At 33.3% G+C, this 22,588-nt stretch overlaps 1 protein-coding gene across 3 annotated transcripts in view; it reads left to right on the forward strand.

Moving 5' to 3' along the window:
• Kdm3 (Lysine demethylase 3) overlaps positions 1-22,588 on the forward strand; it is a 441,386-nt gene that overhangs the window by 175,612 nt on the left and 243,186 nt on the right. For all 3 annotated transcript variants that reach the window (XM_089637379.1, XM_089637377.1, XM_089637380.1), the window contains exon 4: positions 17,980-18,162. In XM_089637379.1, coding sequence (XP_089493505.1) covers positions 17,980-18,162 — 183 coding nt within the window. The remainder of the gene's footprint in view (positions 1-17,979; positions 18,163-22,588) is intronic.

Below are 22,588 nucleotides of genomic sequence, written 5' to 3' on the forward strand. Positions count from 1 at the left end.
TTTATTCAGTTCCCACCTATCTCGAACAATCATCTCACTGGAAAAGATTTGAAATTTAGAACAATGATAAGAGCACTTCTCAAATCTGCAAATCTCTGTAAGAAAGCAAGTTGTTTGTGATTGTTGTGTATATAATCTTTGAAAAGAAGGAATTATTGAAAGTGCTTATACATTCGATATGTTGTGGCCACAGTTATTACCTCTAGGTATCGCGGTGGAACTCATGTTGTGTCGTGCTTAATCAACTATGTTGTGTTGTGTTTCGTAGTGAGAGATTGGTCTCCCTTTTTTCTTTATTTCACACATTGTTTCATCCTTGCGCATATGAACACCCAATTCCAACAAACATCATTCATTTTGTTTCGTTTCAAATGCATTTACAGTCCACAATTCAAGTCATCTGAAACTGTAATTTGGATGCAACAAAGTTACTGTATCATTTTTTTCTGAATTTTTCAAACAAACAGTTCCAATTTGGAAAATGGCACTTAAATTCAAAGAAAATTCGTGTTCTAGAGAATCAGAGTTACACACGGCAGACGCATAACCGAATTTAGTATTTTTAATGGTATTTTTTGGTTAAAAATAGATGGTCAGTTCTTTAATTACTAAAAAGAGTTCTAAAGAAATTTATACAAAAGAAGTCTGGTAAAGAAAGTATATTATAACAATTCAAAGGCAATCTGCGTTTAAAAGTTCATTGAACCATTGTTTGCTTCATTGTCTTTATTGCCATTACTGCTATCATCACGTACACTACATTAATTATCAATCAGTGGCTGTTTTCTTTAATCAACCTTTATCTTTACATCATTTTTTTACGTAGTGTTATTTTTAGCTTTTAATCTGAGATAGGTCATGAATAGCTCTAGGGTCTTCACAAGTTACATCGCTTACGTAGTAAGTTAAAACTCAGCAAGATACGCCCACGAAGCGATCGTTTCTTTGTCTCATCCTCATCTAGCACGATGTTCATAACATACGTGCTAGGTTACGCTGACGCCCACGACTTGGATAAGCTTAGTACCTTACTACATAATGACGTTTAATGTTGCTTATTAATTATAAGGAAGCGTACTATGTTTTCTTCTCTTGTTAAATAGTTAAGAGTTAACAACAAGTGAAAAGTGTATCGTGTTACTGACAATCAAGTCCTTGATAACTTATTTATTTCCTCTGAATTATGTTATCGTGTGTTCAAATTTCGTTTTATGACTTACTTTTGTGTATCTCCCAACCGCCTGGAGTCAGTGGGATTAATTTTTATATGTTGTAAGGCTGAAAGTAGTGAGGCAGAAGAAGGTGAGGAAGTGTCTAGCCATTCAAATCTGGTCACCAAACACGGCTAAAGCCATTTCAAGTAACGTTTCAATTCCGATACTGAGAGTAGTGTATTTGCATTTTTAAGTTAAATAAATTGTTTTTTTTATTATATAGATTTTTTTTTTTGAAAATATATTCTTAGAATTAATATCCATTCTAACGGGTTCTTGCAAAAATTAAATCGAAGCTGGAGGGTATTAAGCAAAGTGAGAAGTCTAGTGCAGGAGTTAATCCTCGGTTCCAGCTCTCGGCGGTTTGGTCTAGTTTTAGTTCCTCTTCAGATCATCTTTGAAGTAGAGTTGGCGTCGTGCCTTATAAAAACATCGTATATTTATTTATCCTCTTCTAACGAAATACTTTATTTTGTGAACGTGGCGTGTCGTATTTTAATTATAAAGCAATTAAGAATATTGATGGTTGAAAGCGCTGCACGCAGTGATAGTGACGAGAACACGAAATTCACGTGACAAAGCTTTTAATTTTAATGTTCTTAGGTAGTTTATCACTCATTGGTTATACATACATAATAATTATAATTTGTATAAAATAACTTTGTTTGGACGCCACTGTAAATGTGTACTGAACCTTCCTCATAGTATGTGTTTACTGAGGAAGGTTCAGACTGAACCGAAATCGGTAAGCTTATATATTTGTTTATGTACTCAATAAAATGATCTCCAAATAAAGTTAATTATTAATAGTCCATTTATTAATTAGTAATACTCCAAATAAAGTTAATTAAGTTAGTTATTTTTTTTACCCTTGGTAAGGAATTTAATACAACGTATTTTTTAATAATAATCATAGTATCGTACTATCAATCGAATTAAGAGATATCAATTTATTCGAATTGTAAATTTTTTATTTATCGATTTTTACCATTACCCACTTAAGCCGATTAATCGAATAAAAGATCGAATCTAGATTTATGGAGTTTTGAGAGTTAACGCAAATAATATCTTTAAAAAACGGGGTGAAATCTTGGGCGCACGTTTGATGTTTTCCGGATGTGCACCGGTACCGAAAGGATCAATAAATCAAAGCTATAAGTCCAAGGCCGTTTTTTTTATCAGAAATTGAACAATTCATCAAATTTCAAAGTTGATTTTCAAGTTCTGTGAAGGTTCTATTAAAATTCTGTTACTGTGTAATAATATTACCTGAATAGAACCTTCACAGAATTCGAAAATCTACTTTGAAATTTGATGAATTATTCAAATTCCATGAAACAACCCGTCCTAAGTGATAAGTTAAATGTATAAATGAAGTTGATTGAACCCTAGAGGTGAAATGATAAAAACATTATATGTTCCTCGGAGTATCTTCCATTGAAATACCGGTAGAACAAGGGCGGTTCGATTCGCTAAAACTTGCATTTCTTCACTGAATCGTCACATAAGTGTGTTCTAGACTTTAGTAATTGCAGGGCGTGCGAACTGCGACGTTTATTTAAATGAATTAATTAGACGGAAATGACGTTACAGTCGGGCTCTCAAATGAGTGGTGTTGAAAGCTCTGTAAGTTTGCAATAAGCTGCTTGAGGTCTGTTACAATATCTTTACTGAATAATAATTATGTGATATGACACCACAGGTAAACGTGTAATAATAATTGTGTATCTGATATGCTATGTTCACTTTTCTTCCACCTCTTGTGAATGGAACAATTATTCGCTCTTGGTAAGTTTAGTTGCTTATAGCTGCTTGATGCCAATTACGGTGTCTTTACCGAGAAATAATTAAGTCATACGACACCACGTGAACGCATAATAATTATAATGTATCTGATGCGCAGCGTTAACTTTTCTTCCACCTCTTGTAAATAGAACAATGGTCTGCTTTAATTATCTTGAAGTCACGTATCGAAGTATGCTTAGTAGGGTTAAAGCAATCCATCTATTAAAACTTAATTCATCATTAAGACATATAACATCCAAATTAACATATTTTCAACACAAAAAATGCACAATAATTATATTTAGAAAGGTATAAAATATTTTAATAGTCTTCCCGAAGAATTAAAAAAAGAACAGAATTGGTATTATTCAAGAAAAAGCAATTTTTTTAACTTAACACTCGTAACATCATTCAGCAGTCCGTTAAGCAACCTAACTTAATATAACCTGACCACACTAAACCTAACCTAGCCTAACCTAACCTAACCTAACCTAACCTAACCTAACCTAACTAACCTAACCTAACCTAACCTAAACTAACCTAAACTAACCTAACCTAACGGGTACAAATGAAAGACTTGGGTTCGAACCTTGGGAGTCGTTTTATCGGGCTCTATGGCGCCGAACCGACTGAAATTAAGGAATCGTACTAAGAATCATGGTCTGAAGCGAAATCAATATCAAAATCTGCAAAAGGTAGCATTTTTGTAAAAATCATCATTCTAACGGGTAGAAATGAAAGACTTGGGTTCTAACTTTGGGAGTCATTTTCTCGGGCTTTATGGCACCGCACGGACTGAAATTAAGGAAGCGTACTATATGCAAAAATGCAGTCCATTAAGCAACCTAACCTAATATAACCTGACTATACTAAACTAACCTAAACTAACCTAACCTAACCTAACCTAACCTCACCTTACCTAACCTAATGCAGTAACTTCGTTTCTAACCATATTTAATAATGTTACCACATCCTGCATTATCATACACTCTATGATATTACTTTTTACTCCTATGCCAAACGAGCTAGTTCTCTTCATCGCTGTAGGAACTAAAAAAAATCACTATTTTGTTCTTATGCCATTTACTACGTATTATTGTAACAATATTATAAATTGAAATGTTTTATGTTATGTATTTTAAATGAATTAATTGTGAAAATACTTCTTTGAAACTTTACTGAATCCTTAAGAATCCTTAAAAATAGTTTTGTCTTTGATGTCGAGAGTCGAACAGCATAAGTGGTAGTTTTAAAAAATGTATTTAAAAATTCAATTGTATGTGTCAAAGTTGTACGAGTGGATACGATCCACTCCTCATTGGAGCGCAATAATTTAAAATATACCTACGCTTTCTTAAATTTGTTTAAATTCTACATAGTATATTATATAACATTAGTGAGAGTGTTTATAACATCTGGGTCAGATAAATAAATTTTAGGTATACATACTTACATATTTTTTTAATTTTTAACAATATGTTAACCTATAAATATGAACCTTAAACTAATCATAAAATTACGATGAAATTTTTCGAGTACTGATAAATAGAGATCCAAAAAAATACCTGTTTATTTGTAAGACTTAAGACTAGCTCGATTAAATTATTTCCACGAAGAAAGTAACTTTAGCCGTGATAGTAGTTGCGTACCGCTCTAAACTTGTTTTCGTATTGTTACCTTGCCAGGCACAGACAAGCGAAATGTTTATCAATGAACACGTTCCAAAGAAAATTACAAGCTTAATCATGTCTAATAAAGTTTCTTCCCCTCTAGGTACCAGTTCGACAGTGTGTGTGTGAAATATTATATGCTGTATTCAACTAATACAGACATGGCAACAACTTTGCACAAACTGGAAACAACTTCTAAACGAGAAAACTTTGTTTTCATAACAGTGATTCGGTCTAATACATACTTCGGTAGCTCTCACATTCCTCCCGAGCAGAAATTTCGCCACGTTTTTTCAAATAACAACCCTTTAAACAATGCTTTGTTTTTTGTTGCTGTCCGGAGTTTAATTCTTTTGTAACTCGTACGGAACTATTTGTCAAAGTCTCTTTGGCCGAGTATTTAGTAAGTGTCAAAGAAAATGCATTATGCTATTTAACATTAAAACATGAATGCTCAACAATTCCATGGTGTATAGCAGTGAGGCATGGACCTGGCAGAGGAAGGATGAAAGTAGACTGAATGCTGAAGAAATATAATCCCTGAGGCGTGTATGTGGTAAAATCGTATGGAATCGATCTGAGAGGAATATGGAGACCCACAAAGAATGCAAGTCTGATGTAAGCGTAGTGCGTAAGATCAAGAACGGGACGCTCAGTTGGTTTGGGATTGAGCGAATGAACGAAGGAGTGTAATTATAATATATGACGTAAATGTGAATGGTAGAATAAGTCAGGGACCCCCGAGGAAGACATGGCAAGACCAAGTGAATCGGATACTTGAGTCGGGCCAGCTTCAGGAGTCAGAATAATTAAAGAATATGTATGCATGAATGTGAATGAGGCGAGGAGTGTGTGCGAAGACCGGGTTGTTTGGCGGTCCGTCCTCTCTGCCTACCCCTGCGCGGAAACGGCGTGATTGTTAGTTTGTTAGTTATTCAACAACCTCCGTATCAGAGCGGTAAGCTCTTTGGCTCTGTATTCACAGATCGCGGGTTCGAATCTTGGCGTGGCAAATACAAAAAATATAGTAATTTTCTGACAATATCGAGATTTTATTTATTTTGGAATAATAATATATTCACTCTACGATGTTGATTACGTTTGCTGTTAAATAAATGAATTTTAAATGTTTCAAGAAACTATTATTATTTTTACGCATTTCAATATCCACTGTAGCCCGTTGAATGCCCGTTGTAGTTGAATGGAGGATTGCACACATGGTCGCTACGCCACTGTCGAGTGTCGATAGCTAATTCAGAATCAAATGAAGTACATGAACATGAGAAATGTATCGATTCGATCATTACCAACAGTAGTTCGTTCGAATCTACGAATCTAACTATTCCTATATGATCCGTCAGATAATACTAGCACGTGCTTAGGAGCACGTTATCGGTAGCCTGTACGTCCGCTGAATAAGTAATGAGCTTTGCCGTATAAATCCGCCCTAATTATTTATAGAGTAAGTTCTTTTGGGAACGACAAACCCAAGACTTTTAACTTATAATTACTTTCATACAAAAACAAATAAAGACAGCGGAAAGTTTGTCGGGATTTACGGAGGGATAATATTATATAGCTCTACTTGGCTTCCGTTGGAGATTGAAGTTTCAAGACAAACTTCGGCAATTTAAATTTTTTTCATTCGTTTTTCCTCGTTTTGTTTTTCTCTCTTAAAAAGTTTCGGTTTTTTATCCCTCGTTATTTTTTAATATTTTCAAGATTTTCGACTTTTTTCTGGCAAGTTATAAAGATCAAACTTTGGTCGGTGGTGTTTTTGAATATTTCAATTTCTGCGATAAACAATCAAAGAGGGAAAGACAATATCACAATACGCTTATAAAAATCAATCGCCATAAAAATAAGACAGAACTTAGCCAGTAAATTTAAAAAATCAAGTCTTTATCTAACTACCAAGCAGAAGGGAACAACCAGCATTTGTCTAGTGGCTGATAAATTACCAATAAAATTAACAGAATGGTTAAATGAATTATGCTATTGAATATGGATATCCAGTATAATTAAAATAAATTTATTTAAACCACTATATTTTGATCGCCGACTGGTTTCTTAACAACCGTTCCTTCATCAGAGCAAAATATATACTTATTTTAAAAAGGATTAACTTCGCGGCTCGCCATAATTTACAATATAAACTCATAACGTTTTTGACCACTTTATTTCATAAGTAAACCGGTTTCAGAAGTAGACTTCCTTCATCAGGAGATGAAGTTATTTGTTAGTTTAGTTTAGTTTTTATATAAATTAGTTTTAATATGACTTTTAATTAGTTTTTATATTTTCCTGGCGAAGGAAGGGTGCTTTTGAAACCGATTGAGTGTAAATAAAATAATGTCGTCCAAAACAAATTTATGTGTTTATATTGTACAATATATACTATTTCAAAACCTTCCGCAATCGGCCTGCGTTAAAAATGTAATGGCTTAAATAAAGTTATATTTTTTAATTCATGTATAAAAAAAAAATCAGTTTAAAACTCAATCATATCTAGGTATTAATTTCCAGAATATAAAATAACTTTAACGGACGCTCTAAGCCATTCTCTCTTTTCAATTTGGGGGGCGATTTGGGTACCGCTGCCCCGGGAACCATTTATTAGATAACCAACACCTCTGACATAGGTCACCTCAAGTGGGTCGCAACGTTTTTTGACTTAGCAGGAGTTCATCGGGTGAGGTGCGTTCAGGGTACGCCTACTCACCAGCTACGTGGCGTGCCGGATTGAGAGAGCTTGGTTTGGGAATACCCTTTGACCTTTCCAACTGATCTCTCTTGACCGATAGATATGAAGGATAGATCATATTATGTCCGCCACTCCTGAACATACTGATCCCTAGATTCCTACCCATCCCTCATAACTTTTTCCTTCCCAGGACTTCCTCTCGATCCTTTCCTTAAAAAAACCCTCAACAGAGCACCCTCAAAGATGAAATGGACCCTGGAGGGAAATTATTTTTCCTCAAAGCCTCCTCCTGTGTGGGGTTATTAAAAATAAAAATAAAACAATACCAAAATTTAATTTTTTTTTGTCAGTTATATTTTTGAAATCACTTTTAAAATGGTAGTTTGTTTAGAATTTTTAGAGAAATATGTTTATAATTTGCTTATAAACATGGCGTTGTGAAAAATTGATAGATCGATTCTTGGCCAATAATCAGTTTATTCGTTCGTCTAATAAAACTGAATAATTTTACTTTATCTTTAGCAAACCAGAAAACATATTATTTAAAGATATACCTAATAAAAACAAGTTTTTTTTTGTTTATTTTAACACCAAAACTTTTGTAAATGTGGGTTTATTTATTGTTGTATTTCACAGTTGTTCCGTAAACTGTGTTACATAGTAAACCTTTATTATTCACCGGAGCTCCAGAGTTATGAAAATAAATTTCCTGTCCCGTAATTAGTTCCGCAGTTAAGCGACAGGAGGCGAAATGAAAAGCTAACATTGGTTCCTGGGTATTTTCCGCACCGCTGCTTTTGCATACACTTTTCCATGCCACTGAGTTCCTTAGTTTCAAATATAATTAAACCGCGAGTGTACAGTAATGAAAGCACACTTTAAACAACCAACGGTTCAAATCATCTATCCATTGTATTTGTAATATTAAACGTTGCAATATTAATTTGTCATTTTTTAATTCGATTAAACTCCAACCTCCTTCTATTCAGCAGAGCACGTGTTCCAAGTCCTAACAAAACACTGCCCATTACTGTTGGTAGTTGTCGCACCGGGAGGGAGTGATCCTGCTAGGGTAGTACAATCATATGGTGTCGTATCGTGTGTCTGATATGAAAAATTAGTTCCAATTTAGAGTAAGTTAATTGAACTTGAATAATGATACGGAGTACGCAGGAATATTTAACTTACTAACCAACTCACCGAAAGCCGAATGTAGTATTATAGTGATTTGTTTTTGGGGTATTGTGCCGTTTTGCGCTACCTCCTTCTTTAGCCAACGTTTCGGAGAGCATTACAGTGTCCATTATCAGGGCAGATGTGCCCTCTGTTTTGCCATATGCTCTGATGGACACTGCAATGCTGTCTGAAACGTTGGCTACAGTTTAAAGTGTTTTAATTGAACTAGGTCCAGTGAACATACTTTAAGGGATTGTTCAATTGTTCATTTACACATAAGTGCTGCTAGATTTGTTTCGATTAGTATGAATATAACGTATCTTGTATTTTTATAATGTCATTCGACAGATGTCTTAATTTTTCAATATTTGTAACATTCTAAAGGTAAATTTCTTCTATTTAAAGTAAGTTATACAGTTATATTGAGGCAAATATTAATTTTAATACTTCCAGCTTCACAAATCCTGCAATTATAATATCCCATGATTTTCACGGGTCTGCGCCAGTATATAATAATAGGAAAGCCTACCTTTTAAACCGTATTGATGAAAATTCATTGCAAAATTGAATTTTAATCGATGTATTTTGGATATTGGAAAATTCCCCAAGTTTTTACCCATATTTTGTTACGGTTGCTATTCAACGCATTGTCATGGATACCATATTGAGGCTTCTCGTGGAGGAATTAGAATTGAAAACATTATTTCTTGTTATCGTCTTGAAGTTTTCAGAATATTCACCGTCAAGTCGTCGTACGTAAACAAAATTCAATGGCAAAATTTTATTTTGAGTTAGTTTAGTACAACTTATATTTTATACGTAGGTAAACATGGAGTTATCGAAATTGATTTGAAAATGAAATGATAATATTATTGTAAATAGTTTAATGCCTATTGATATTACATTATAATTATTTTTAATAAATTTCCTTTAAGGATATATTTTGTTTAACATTATATAATATAATAATATGCAATATTCGATATTCAGCTAATGATATTCGTTTTCTATGTCGTCCGTATCATTTCAACTGGCTTCATGTTTTAATTTTAAAATTTAGTGGTCAGAACCTCCTTTGACCTTTTTTGTGTTATTACCCAAGTATTTACCCGATCAAATTTCACAATTTTATTTATTTAAATCCCCGTTCTTTCATAAACTCGAAATTTTTATTTCACCTAAAAGTGAACATATTTTTTTGCAAGAAGAACGGGATGGAAAATGTAAATAAATTTCTTAGTTTGTCACTGTAGCTAACCAAAAAAGAGACTGGCTCATAAGCTTGATCTAGGAATTACATCTTTCAAATAACTGTTTATTTGTTATATTTTTATTTTCATTGAGATATTTAAAAAAAAACGATCGAGTGACTTTTAGATAATCGAAAAGTTACCCGAGATGTTAATAATTACTTATATTAGAATTTATGGCGGTTAGTACTTACATTAATAAATTTCATTAACTTATACACGATTTCTTTTGATTTAAATTATATTCTGCACAACCTGAAAATACCTCATGCTTTTAGTCGTCCGATACAATTTCAGCAGACTCTTCAATTATGTAGAGAAGATTAATTTAGAAAATGTAAAATTTCGCACCACATTTTAAGGTTCGTAATATATAACTTCGCCTTGTCACTGAAAGAATTTTTAACCCCTTGGGTAATTTTGGATATTCTTAACAGAGAACAAACAATCTTTGTGAGATATATATCCCAGCCTGACACGGTCTCGTGAAAGTTATGCTATCTTATCTTTTGTTTTTCGGCGAGAGATATAATTTTTTTATTTTATTTATTATAAATTTTTAAAGATACAAGTTTTATGCAGTCCCACAAAGCTGTCACACATGACGGCTTGTCTGTAGGTTCTACAAATAATATATATAAACATTTTTAATTTTTAATACATGTATGACACAAAATTATACAATAAACAATATCACAAAATAATATATATCAAAGTACCTACCTATATACAAATTATTTAGGCAGGTACGTTGAGATGTTCAGGAATACATCAATAATAAAGTTCAGAGATACATTGATTCGTCGCTTATTAGCCAACGCTTAGTGTTTTTGGGGCAGGGTCTCTCATTATTCTGAGGTTTAAAAGAATTATTAAATTTATTGAAAATCTCTGGTATTAAATATTTAAGTGTTCGGCTTCCATACTTATTTGTTACTCTTGGAATAATGAGGCCCTTATTTTCAGTGAATCTTGTTGTGTGATTATGATTTAAATAGTGTTAGAAAGAGAATATTTTTAATTTTAAATGTCGATTTGTGATACTAAAATCTGAAAGAGTCTTTTTATCTGAAATCGAAAGTAATATTTTCCGCGCAATGTGCTTTCTGACATTTCTCATATGAGACGTACATTGCAAAATATTAAAGGATTTAGGGGTTAAGCACTCACTAAGACTAATAACAACTAATAACCTAATAATTTGTCGCATCATCATGCTGTGTAGTAGAGTCAACATTATTTTTTATCCTTGAAAATATCACATTGACGATTATGACGAGTTTGAAAATAAATTTATTATTCGTTAACATACTTTATCCGGACAAAGGAATTCCACTCATCAAAATTCTATACCCCAAGGAAGTACTTCCTTGTTCGAATCGAAGCTTTATTGATCGCCTGCTAAGTAGGTACTTTGTTCGGATCACTTAGACAATTATTAAGTATGTCACTAGTAATATTAGACAGAAAATACTTTTCAGAAGTTTACACTTTGCAACATTTCGACTGAATACTGATACCTCATCTTGAACTGAAACATCAACTTTCTTAAATTCATTATACTTTTTGATTGTTTCTTCTTTTTACAAAAGTGTTTTAATCTCTTCTAATGTGTGTATTAACGCATACAATTTTATTGTGTTGTAATGACGGCCTCTGTGGTTTAAGGGTAAGACTCTCGATTAGCAAGGTGAAGGTCGCGGATTTAAATCCCGGCGTGTGCAAGTAAATTTTATTTGATTTATTTGTGTTATTTCACAATTTATTCATTTAAAATAGAATAATAGTACTCGTAATAAATAGTTCTTGCAGCATGTTCCTAGAGTGAAACAAACTCTCAGTACCGCCCTGGTGTAAGCCCACCATTTAGAATTGAAACGTTGTCCTAAAACGGGAATTCCTCCTAGTTGGGCAGTCAAAGTATTTTTTATCTACATGTGTCATTGTATCATCACCTGTACTAAATAAATAAATAAAAAAAAAAAAAAAAAAAGGCTTTAGCCGTGTTTGGTGACCCGATCTGAATAGCCAGGTACTCCCCCACCTTCATCTTTACCATCCCTTTCCCCTCCCCGCTACCTCACAACATACTTCAAGTGGGGATGCCATAGTCTCACTGGCTCCAGACGGTTGGGAGCATTTGAACTCTTTATAATTATATTTAAAAAAAGAAAGAAAAAGATTGTGTATTAATTTTATTATTTACTCTTATAATACTGCCTTATTATATATAATATGTTGTTACTTGTATATACATATTTATAACAGTGGCTAAATAAAATACTGTTATTCTATGTTTAGTGGGTTGTTATCTATGGGATGTCTGGATTGCACTAACCATCCAAAATCCTGATTAAAGACAATCATTATTTTTATTATTGTTTTTGTGTGTTTAATAAATTAATTTGAAGACACAAATTTTTCCATTTTTTATACATCATAAATGGACTTGATAAATATGTACGATATATGTATTTTTTAATTTCGTTTTTTAAAACCGCTAGTACCTCTCAAAAAGTTTATAATTTAATATATTTTAAATAAAAATATTTGTCATCGATGGATTTGATTATAACGATGATATTAACGGTGAAGTCCTAAGTCTCACGGTACTAAAATATTTAAGTAAAATATTTCAATGTTGGCAATTAATTCAAATGTCACGAACAAGCATTTTTGACATTCTTAAATAACCTGTTTGTCGCTAGTTGGAATATTTTTAGTGTTTTATTTTTTAATTTTGGAATTAACGTTGAAAATACTGTATTTCCTCATTTTATTTGTTGCTATTATATTATTTTAATTTTATGAAACTAAAAAAAGCCTGTGGGATATGAAGGAGATGACGGAATACAGATGCAATTTAGATATATCAAAAATACTAATTTCGGTTGTCTGTGCGTCATGCGTAACTCTGGTTCTATGAACTCAAATTTTCTTTGAATTTAAGAATCATAATTCGTGAATAAAACTGATTGTGTGAATAATTCAGACATGCCATTAACACGTAAGTATAATATAATAAAACAGAATATTTTTTTAACTGTTTTGTCAAGAATTCAGACTATCCCGTGATTTGTCATTGTTTTTTTTTTAATTTTAAGTTTTTATTGATTTTTCGTTTTCATTGAAATAAATTTAAAATTAGAAAATAATATTATTTGTTTATACTTTATCAGCATTTCAACCCAGATTTGTTTTAACTCGAAACCAAATATCTTACCGCTTTGCCGCCGAGCTCTTCTTGCTAATTAAAAGAAAGGAGATTACGCGGATATAATTTATAGCGGTCTCATTAAATATCGGGAAGCCAACACAAAGCGGTTCTGGCACCAACTCCGCCATAAATCTACAACTTATCGTCGAATAGATCTTCCATTGTTTTTAGGCTAACACTTTGTGGGGGATTTTCTTAATTTTTTATACTGAATCGGTGCCGAATTCTTTTTCAACCTTGACATTCGCGAGTATTAAATTAATATGACATAAATTCGTTCATGCCTATATATCATACATTTATAACCTTTGACAGCTCTGTCATGTAATAATATATATATATTTTTTTTTATTATAATACCGCGTAACTGCCCCAATCAAGTGAAACGAGGGTTACTTTGCTGTCCCATTTTGGGAAATGTAGCAAAGTTGGAGGCAGAGTTAGATAGATAGTTAGGAATAGGTCAACTAGATTTCATACTAAATATGCTATTATAAATACTGATGAGGATACAGTGTTTTAACTTATGACGACAGAATAACATTTTATCAAATATATGTGAATACCTAATCACAGTAACGAGGTGTTAGAAAATAAAACCTCGTTAAGGTGATAACTGAAATCTAACGTTTTTTTCATGTCCGCTTTCCTATTTTTTTCAATAACTATCTTTAGGCTGTGTATACCGCTATTTTTGTACATATTAATAATTAATAACCTGTGATAAATGTATGTTTTTTTTTGTTCTTTTTTTACTTTTTTTTTAACGTACTGAACAATAATCAAAATCCGCTGAAATGATCGATATCAAATGAAACGTCAAGACAATATCTACGATGGATGTGACTTGCGCATGGTTTCTATGTTCTATATTCTATACTATTAAAACTGCCTTGAAGTATATGTCTTTCACAGATTGCCGTACGATCCATAGAAAACACTTTAGATTTACATTTTTTATTAATCTCATATTCAAGTATAGAAAATAAAATAAAAATTCTTAATTGGTACTTAATGGATAAAAATTAAATGTTATAAATGAGTTTTTTTTTTGTTTTTTTTTTATTAGTAAAAAAAGATACAAATTACATTACACAATATTGAATATAGTACAGTTATTAATTACATAATATAAGTATTTGATGTACCCCCATAAATAAGCAGGGCTTGTGTGTATGGGGGTGTTGTTATATTGGTTTATATTTGATATGATTCAGTTCAACTGTTCGGAATACTTTTTAAGGTGGCTTTTGAATTCGTTTATATTATTATATTAGTTAATTTTATTATTTTTATATTAGTTAAATGAAAATTGATTCTCAAGTCTAAACAATATTGTTGTTTTAAATTATAGTAATAAATTTTAATTCAATGTAGTGCGATTTGGTGAACAATATTTTTTTTCAATCCGTTTTTTGCTAGTATATAAAGCTTGCACAAATAATCACTGAGAAATAGTAGGGATGCAGGCGAATTCTCCGATTATTTTTTTTACTGTCATGTTCATTGTTGTATGGATCTGTGTTTTCTCCAATAAAAAAATTATAAATTAATTACGACCCTTTTCTCCTATAATTTTTTTTAAATCGCATTAAAAATATTGAGGAGGGGGAAGCTGAAAAAAAAAATTGGTTTACAAATTAAAAAATATATATTTTAGATCTCTACCAAGATCGGGTCCAAAACTATATCATGTTTCAAGCTGGAACCAACCACACACATTTGCAAAATTTCATTGAAATCGGTTGGGCGATTTTGGAGATTAGCGAGTACGAACACGATTTTTATGTATTAAGATAATATTTGTATATATGCTATTATAATATACTAGTTTTTATCCCATAAAAACATAGCATCAATAAAGCTCACTACATAACTGATTATGACGCAAATGAATTAAAAATCATTAGATTTCCTTCAATCTTTTCTCCCTCTTTCTGACAATCTCATTCATCACGTCGTGACGGCAAATGAAGACATTCAATCTACGTACAAAAGCCCTCAAACGATTCGGTAAAAAATGACGCACGTTAAACTCGTAAGAAGTCTTTTGATCTTAATAAATGTGGCCAATTATATATTATATTTCACCATTTCATTTTCAAATTCGTTATTATTTGATGATTACATTCTTGGAGCGAAATCTTCATAACGTGGTCAAAGAATATAAATCCAATTAAACTTTGGCGCTATTTAGTTTAATTATATCGTTTTTCACGTCGGATGTAAGAATGGTATACTTTCACTTTCAGTTCGCCCCAGGCTTTAAGTCTTTGAGAGTTGAGACTTCAGACTGATTTATAAAATTAAAAAAAACACAAATTAAAGCGAATAGGTTCATTCAGCAAAGGCTGTTATTAATGAGAACAAAAAAACCTCTGTAACAATTAACGTTTCGACAATTGCACGTTTTTATTACGTAAGGGTCAGTAACCTACTGATCTTTGAAAATGTAATTTTGTTTACGGAAAAATATCATTGGTTTTAAATTCATTGTATTGATGATAAAACAAACAAGAGGATAAATTGATGTATTATACATACTTATTTAGTCGGTGGATTAACCTCATTAAACAGTATAACAATATTTAATTCTGTCGTTATTAACAGAAAAAATAGTCCATTATCATTACACAAACCCTGATTCGTATTAATGAAATATCCTACAGTGAGAGTAACTGTTACTCTGGTTACTGTTATTCTCAGAATCGAAACGGTCGCGGTGCTTGAAATGACATTAGTTGTGTTAATAGCCAGTTACTTCCCATCCTTCCTCCCCCTCGTCTCGTCTCCTTCCTCTAGCTTCATTTAGCCTAACAACATACCCCAAATCGAGTACGGCTTAGTTACACTGACTCCGGGCAGTTGAAATGATATTAATTTTCTACTGAGAACCAAGAATAGGCGAATAAAAGCAAGAAGAGACAAGGTATGCACGAAAAGGCTAGACAAGTCAAGATGAAGCTAGACGAAGCAAGAATAGGCAAAAAAAGATCAGAAAGGTCAAGAAAATAATAGAAGTAAGAAGATGGAAACAAGAAGAAATGAAAAGCAATAAGAAGCGAAAAACCAACGTTCAATCAATTCCTTTATTCCTGCCCATCATCAGTTCGCTTTTTAGGTTGCCATGTATACCAGTGATTAAACTTTTCAAGAAGAGCCAAGAAGAGACAAGAAAAGGCTAGAAGAGCCAAGATGAAACAAGAAGAAAAAGGAAGAACTAAGAAAAGACAAGACGATACAAAATAGGCGAGAAGAACCAAGACTAGCCAAAAACAGACAAAAAGATTTAAGGACAGCCGAGAAGAGGTAAGATACAAAGAAAGAAAAATGAATTCTAAATCATTCGCTTTATTCCTGCCCTTCCCTAAGACCTAAGACCCGGTATTGGATTATTAGTTTGCTATCTATACCGGTCAATTAAACTCCAACCTCCTTCCCGTCCTCAGGGCACGTGTTCCATTTCCTAACAAAACAGTGCCCCCTGGTTTACCGGTCTCACCAGGACAGGAGTGTTCCTTGCTGGCTCACACAAACTGGACACATATATATCTTCTGTCTTTTTTGCGTTGCATGAGGTTGAGCAAAATAGCAAACATTATGCAGGTCAATTCAGTTCAAAGAAAGCTTTATATTAGTATGAGTCACAGCTAGTTCAACTTATCTATAACACCTGTATAGATTTCTAACGAGGTTTATTATTCGCGTAGGCCGTTATCGATAATTCAGTGCCCATACCCACGTAAGATCAGAATGGTTTAATGAACCATGGGATATGCGTCGTTCTGTCGTTAACGTCGTTTGTCCTTATCCAGGTCATGGACTGGATTGCCCCAACAAAAGGTAATAAGTGCATTCGTGCTTGAAGCGATTATGCATGGATTGTGATTCACTCGGTCAAAATGGCCCATGTACCTATTGACTACTGCCTACTTGTATTGCATTCGATTTTCTATAGTGCCATTACATAATTTTTGACTATACAATACTTTACTTTGTTTAAATTTTAAATAATCGTATAAAATCATACGTAAACGAAACATTGTTTTCATCTTTATTTTATTATCTTTGTTATAGTACCTACATGCAAATATTACGAAAATTCTGTTAATTTATATTTTTTAATCTCCAGCACCAAATATATATGTGGTATAAGGAAGACACTTAAAATAATAGTTTTCTTTAATATAGGTTCATTTTTTAAAATCGTACATGTAATATTTATTTTTTAATAGATTCTGACTATGGAAATATAATTGTATAATATAGAAATTTTATACATATCCTTTCTTATAAATTTAAATTAATCAATGTGTTTCAGTTAAATTACATCCAATTATACTGTATTGAAAAATTTATTTTCGATGTGTTTTCTTTACCCTGTTAATATAACTTTATTCAAATATATCATGGTTGTGCAATGGGGGCCACTAGATTTCTATAAAATTAAGGTATTATTTTACTGTTGATTACTGCCCTTTGTCCTTGTTAGTCGTTTTCCCAAACCAGTTTTAAAAAATCCAAAGGTAAATAATTACCAATCGTCTTACATCTCTTCCCAAAAATTGCGTTTTCAGAAAGCAGGCCAGTAGCGGCGTTAAATCGGTTATCGTTGAAACAAAATCGGTTACCACCTAAAAATATCATAATATTTGGTAACTTGGCTTCTACAAAATGGGGTTGCGACCCCAATGAAATTGAGAACCACTGTTCTATATTATTTAAACAATTATTTTCTTTTATAATGATTTATTTTTGGGGTATTATGTCGTGTTGCGCTACCTCCTTCTTTAGCCAACGTTTTCGCACATCTTCCCTGATGATGACACTGTAATACTGTCCGAAACGTTGGCTAAAGAGGAAGGTAGAGCATCACGGCATAGTACCCCAAAAATAAATCACTATTATACTTTTGGCCGTGAAAATCTCAAATCATATCCAATTATTTTCTTATTTTCATTAGGACTGGGAGTGCGGCGGCGAAGCAGGCCAGGCCGCTCGCCGGTGGGCGCGCCGGCAACAGGCGCAGCGGGTCCTGGCTCGCTCCCCCGCGGCGCTCGGCGGCTGCAGGGCGCAGGTGTACCGGGCCAGGGGTGCCACGCAGTGGTACACCGCCGTCATTGTTGGTTGCAACCAGGAGACTGGGGTAAGTGGTTATTAACAGAATGGAGAGAGGCGGCGAGGTGGGCCAGGACGCCCACTCGCCGTCCTGGCCAATTTTCAAAGTTTTGTAAAATTCTCGTCCAATCATGTCAAAACGAAAACACTGCCACGAAAATTACAAAAGGAATTCAAATGATACCCGTACAAACAAAATACTCAAAAACTTCCTTTGTTCTATCAGGTGTTTCTCGCCGAGAAAATTCTCGAAGCTTTGAAAGTTTTCATCGCCCTTTTTGAGGTGGCATAACCTCCCCACATCAAGTGGATGTTGTTTCTCAGGACGGTGTTCCTCAGAACTGCCACCGCCATGACCCAGCGCGAGTACGGGTGGCATATTCCTTTATAGTTTGCACTAACTTTCCCAAGGTCAGGTATCCATCTTACTTGTCAAATCGTCGGAAAAACTTGTTTACTCTTCTGAATTTTCAAAATTTTATAAGTTATCATTTCTCTTGTTGTCATTTAAATTGTATCTTGTATAATAAATATTTCATACCATAGCCAAACACTGCATTATGATTTTGAATATCGTTATAAAATTAATTAAATCAATTATTATTTATTATTTACAAACAAAATATTTCAATTTCAAAGAATAGTTTATGTAGTCTTCAAATTAATTACCAGGCACAAATAACCTTAATCTCTGAGACTTGTTATTTAAAAAATGTTGTTCATTTGAGCATTTTCTTAACTTGGGTACTTAAAGTGCGGTCAATTATTATTTAATTAACTTTATGTGAATCATGAATCTAAAAGATGGACGTTTAGATTATTTAAACAAACCATTTTAATACACAAATCTATTATTATTATCTGAAATTTTATAGCGCCATTTAGTAATAAACATCAGATCAAGGTCCTCAACCGTATAACAATAGGCACCTAGGTACCTAGATTATATTATAGAACCTACTTTGATAAAGTAAAAGTTACATTTATTATAATACATATTTCGAATCCATTTAACTCAATATCCGCACAAACGTGTCCCAGAGAGTGTGAGAGAGAGAGAGAAAGAACGAGAGTGAAAGAGATAAGAGGGAAAAGTGGGGAAACTATGTGGCACTGGGCTGACTGAAAACTTCTGAAACAAAATGGCGGCCGGAGAGAGGGGGGCAGGCGGGACGTTTCATTTCCCAGTTAGGGAAAGTTCCCAGACACGCGATGACTGGGGGTGGAGTGGGGTGAGCGGTGGTTTATTGTGTGGGGTAAGTTCGCCCCCAGCGCGGGGTAACTTGCAGCCTAACGCTTCAATCGCCCGCTCGGAATGTAAAAACTTTCTCCCCCACTGTTGTGCCGCTGTTCGCCGGCCCTTGTTTTGATCGTAAATGTCTACCGACAACTTTTCGGCTACGCGATAGGAAAATTGTTTTGATTTTGAAAGGTTTGGATATTAGATCATCATTTTTAATATTTTTTATTGCCACGCAAAAGTATGACACCCTAATTGGTTATTTTTGTAAAGACGAGATAGAAGTAAGAAAGTTGTAAATATGACAGAACTTTCTTGATGTGTAATTACCTACTTGCTATATTCATTGGAATTATCGTTTCTCTTGTAAATAATGGTTTCTAACCAAGGCAATTTTATTGAGATAAGTTCCACGTTGTAGCGAAATCCTGATATTGTGTTATTATAATTTATAATAATTGTACAATTGTATATGTCGAAAACATATTTGATCAAGTCTCGTTGTGCATTGTTAAAATCATCGAATTTATAACGAAATTTACAAAAAATAATGGATTAATAACGATTATATCGTCGCTGTTAAATCAAACCGGCATATGTGCAAAAATGGAGCTTTTGAGTTATTGGTGTCAAAAAATTTCTTTTTTTCCCTTCTATTCTTATGTCGAACCGGCATGTCGTATAGTTGAATAAAAATCTGTCAGATGGCGTTGGGTCGGTATGCATTTACGCGGGAATCGCAACTTTTTTTAGCAGAAGACAGACCTATTCCGCAGTACGCCAGTTGCTTCAAAACTTTCAAGGGGGAAATGCGTCCATCATGTAAGTAAAACTGAATTATCTCACAATAGTACATTTTTATTATTACCCAGATATAACTTATTGTATGACTTATTGGCAGATAATCCGGTTTGCACTTAACAAAAGCGTTTATAGCAGCCTCAACCAAAACAAACCGGCATATATGCCAAAATGTCTGACCCGGGTAAAATTTCTCCCGGTTAAAAAAATAAATTAAAATAGGCAAATTTAATAAAAAAAACTTTAGCAAACTGAAAGATGCGAGACTGCGGTGAGGAATACGAGTCTAAAACCCGTGGAAGAGTGAACCAACACAGGGAAAAAGAAGCGTTATTTAGATTCGGAGCTGTGTGCTGAAATGACTGCAACATTTAAATGACAAAGCTGACTGTCCAATAGACGTTGTCTTTTACAACGATAATTGTTGTGGACAACAAAAAAATAAGTTTATGATGGCAATGTACAAATATACTGTTACAACAGTAAAAAACATAAAATCTATCACTCACAAATTTTTAGTAAAGGACCACACCCAAAACAAGGTGGATTCGGTTCACTCAACCATTGAAAAATAAGTTAAAAGAACACTCCAAAGCGGACCTATATACTTACCTTCCCAATACGCCATGGCCATGAAAACGGCAAAGAAAAGTGGCAAGCCTTACCTGGTTCATGAGTTGAATCATGAGGACTTTTTGATATAAAAGCTCTGAAGGACCCCCAGGTAATTTTACCCATTTTGGACATTCGAATGTTTAAAGTAATTAAAGACGACGGCAACTTTTACTTCAAAACATCCTACGGATCACATGCCTGGGAGGAGGCGAAGAAAGGGAATAGACGGGGCAATGGGAGCGTGAATCCTGTTCTGATGCAAGCTTATTCCAAGAGACCATTGATGAGAAGAAGAAAAATTGTATCCTAAAGTTAGTTACCGCCGGGATAATACCGTCAATTTACTCAGATTTCCATAAACGATTGGGAAACTTTGAAGTTACCAGCAAAGGGAAGAGCAGTTTTATGTTAATTGTTTATAAAAAAATTGTGAAGCAAAAAATTATTTTTTCATTGACAACATTATCTTTTTTTTATACCTAAAACAGGTTCCAAAAGAAGAAGCCACTTTGACACAAAAGCAAATATTACACTGATTTTAAAGCCATACTGGCATATCTGCATTTTACTGTTAATTTAAGCAATTTTTGATTTATTTGCAAGTACTACTTCAATAAGCAGTATTCGTCTAAATTTTATTCATTCATAAGGTGGCTTTGAGGTGAACCAAACAGACGTTAAAAGGCAAATATCATATGCGAAATCTTTAAAGCGCTCTGGTGAAAAACTAGCATTTTGCAGATATGCCGGTTTGATTTCACAGCGACGATATATGAATTTAATTTCTGGCCTGTAAATCTGTCTCGTATATATGTTCAATTGGTGTGTAATCTCTGGCCTGATCTAAATCTGTCTCGTATATATGTTTAATTGATGTGTAATCTCTGGCCTGATCTAAATCTGTCTCTTTTTGTTATTTGTTTTTGGGGTGTTATGCCGTATTGCGCTAACTCCTTCTTTAGCCAACATTTCAAAATAACACATCTGCCCTGATGATGGACACTGCAATGCTGTCCGAAACGTTGGCTAGAGAAGGAGTTAGCGCAACACGGCATAACACCCCAAAAACAAATAACAAAAATACTGTTGGCCGTGAAAATCTCAAATCATATTTAAATCTGTCTCGTATATATGTTCAATTGATTTTTTTACTGTTCTGTACGGTTCCATGATAACTCAACACAGTGACAATTCAACACACTTTTAAAAAGTGATATAAAGTCATTAGAAACGATGTAAAAATTATTTTTTTTATCCTAACCTAACCTAACATACTTAACCCAGTTAATAAAGTTTTTGTTTCATCACTTTCCATGACTTTATATAACTTTTTAAAGATGTGATGATTTATCCGGTCACCGTTCTGTACATATGTATCTGCAAAAAAACTTATTTTACAGGAGGAAGAAAAACTATGTGACTTTGTAATTTAAAACAAACAATGATTGGAAGTTAATACTGTATTGCTGTTTTGGAGTCTTTTCTAATATTTTTCAGTTACATTATACTGGTTGTGTGCGTTATCGAAGGCTCTACACAACTTGGGAGTTCGTAAAAAAATTATTAAATTAAAAAATTAAAAAAATTAAAATTAAAAAAATTAAGTAAGCGGAAGATATATATACAACACTCCATTTGATATTTATTCCTTAACCAATGTTTACTCTACAATTCCTGAGAACAGTGTACATAATCAAACACACTGTGTTCAGTTGTATGTGTGTTATCGATTGAAATCTGTTTCAATTAACTCAAATTTGCTTTGAATATAAGTACACTTTTCAAAATGGGGACTGTT

The sequence above is a fragment of the Hesperophylax consimilis genome, chromosome 11, assembly GCF_061612785.1.
Source record: "Hesperophylax consimilis isolate HC1 chromosome 11, BYU_Hcon_1.0, whole genome shotgun sequence".
Lineage (NCBI taxonomy): Eukaryota > Metazoa > Arthropoda > Insecta > Trichoptera > Limnephilidae > Hesperophylax > Hesperophylax consimilis.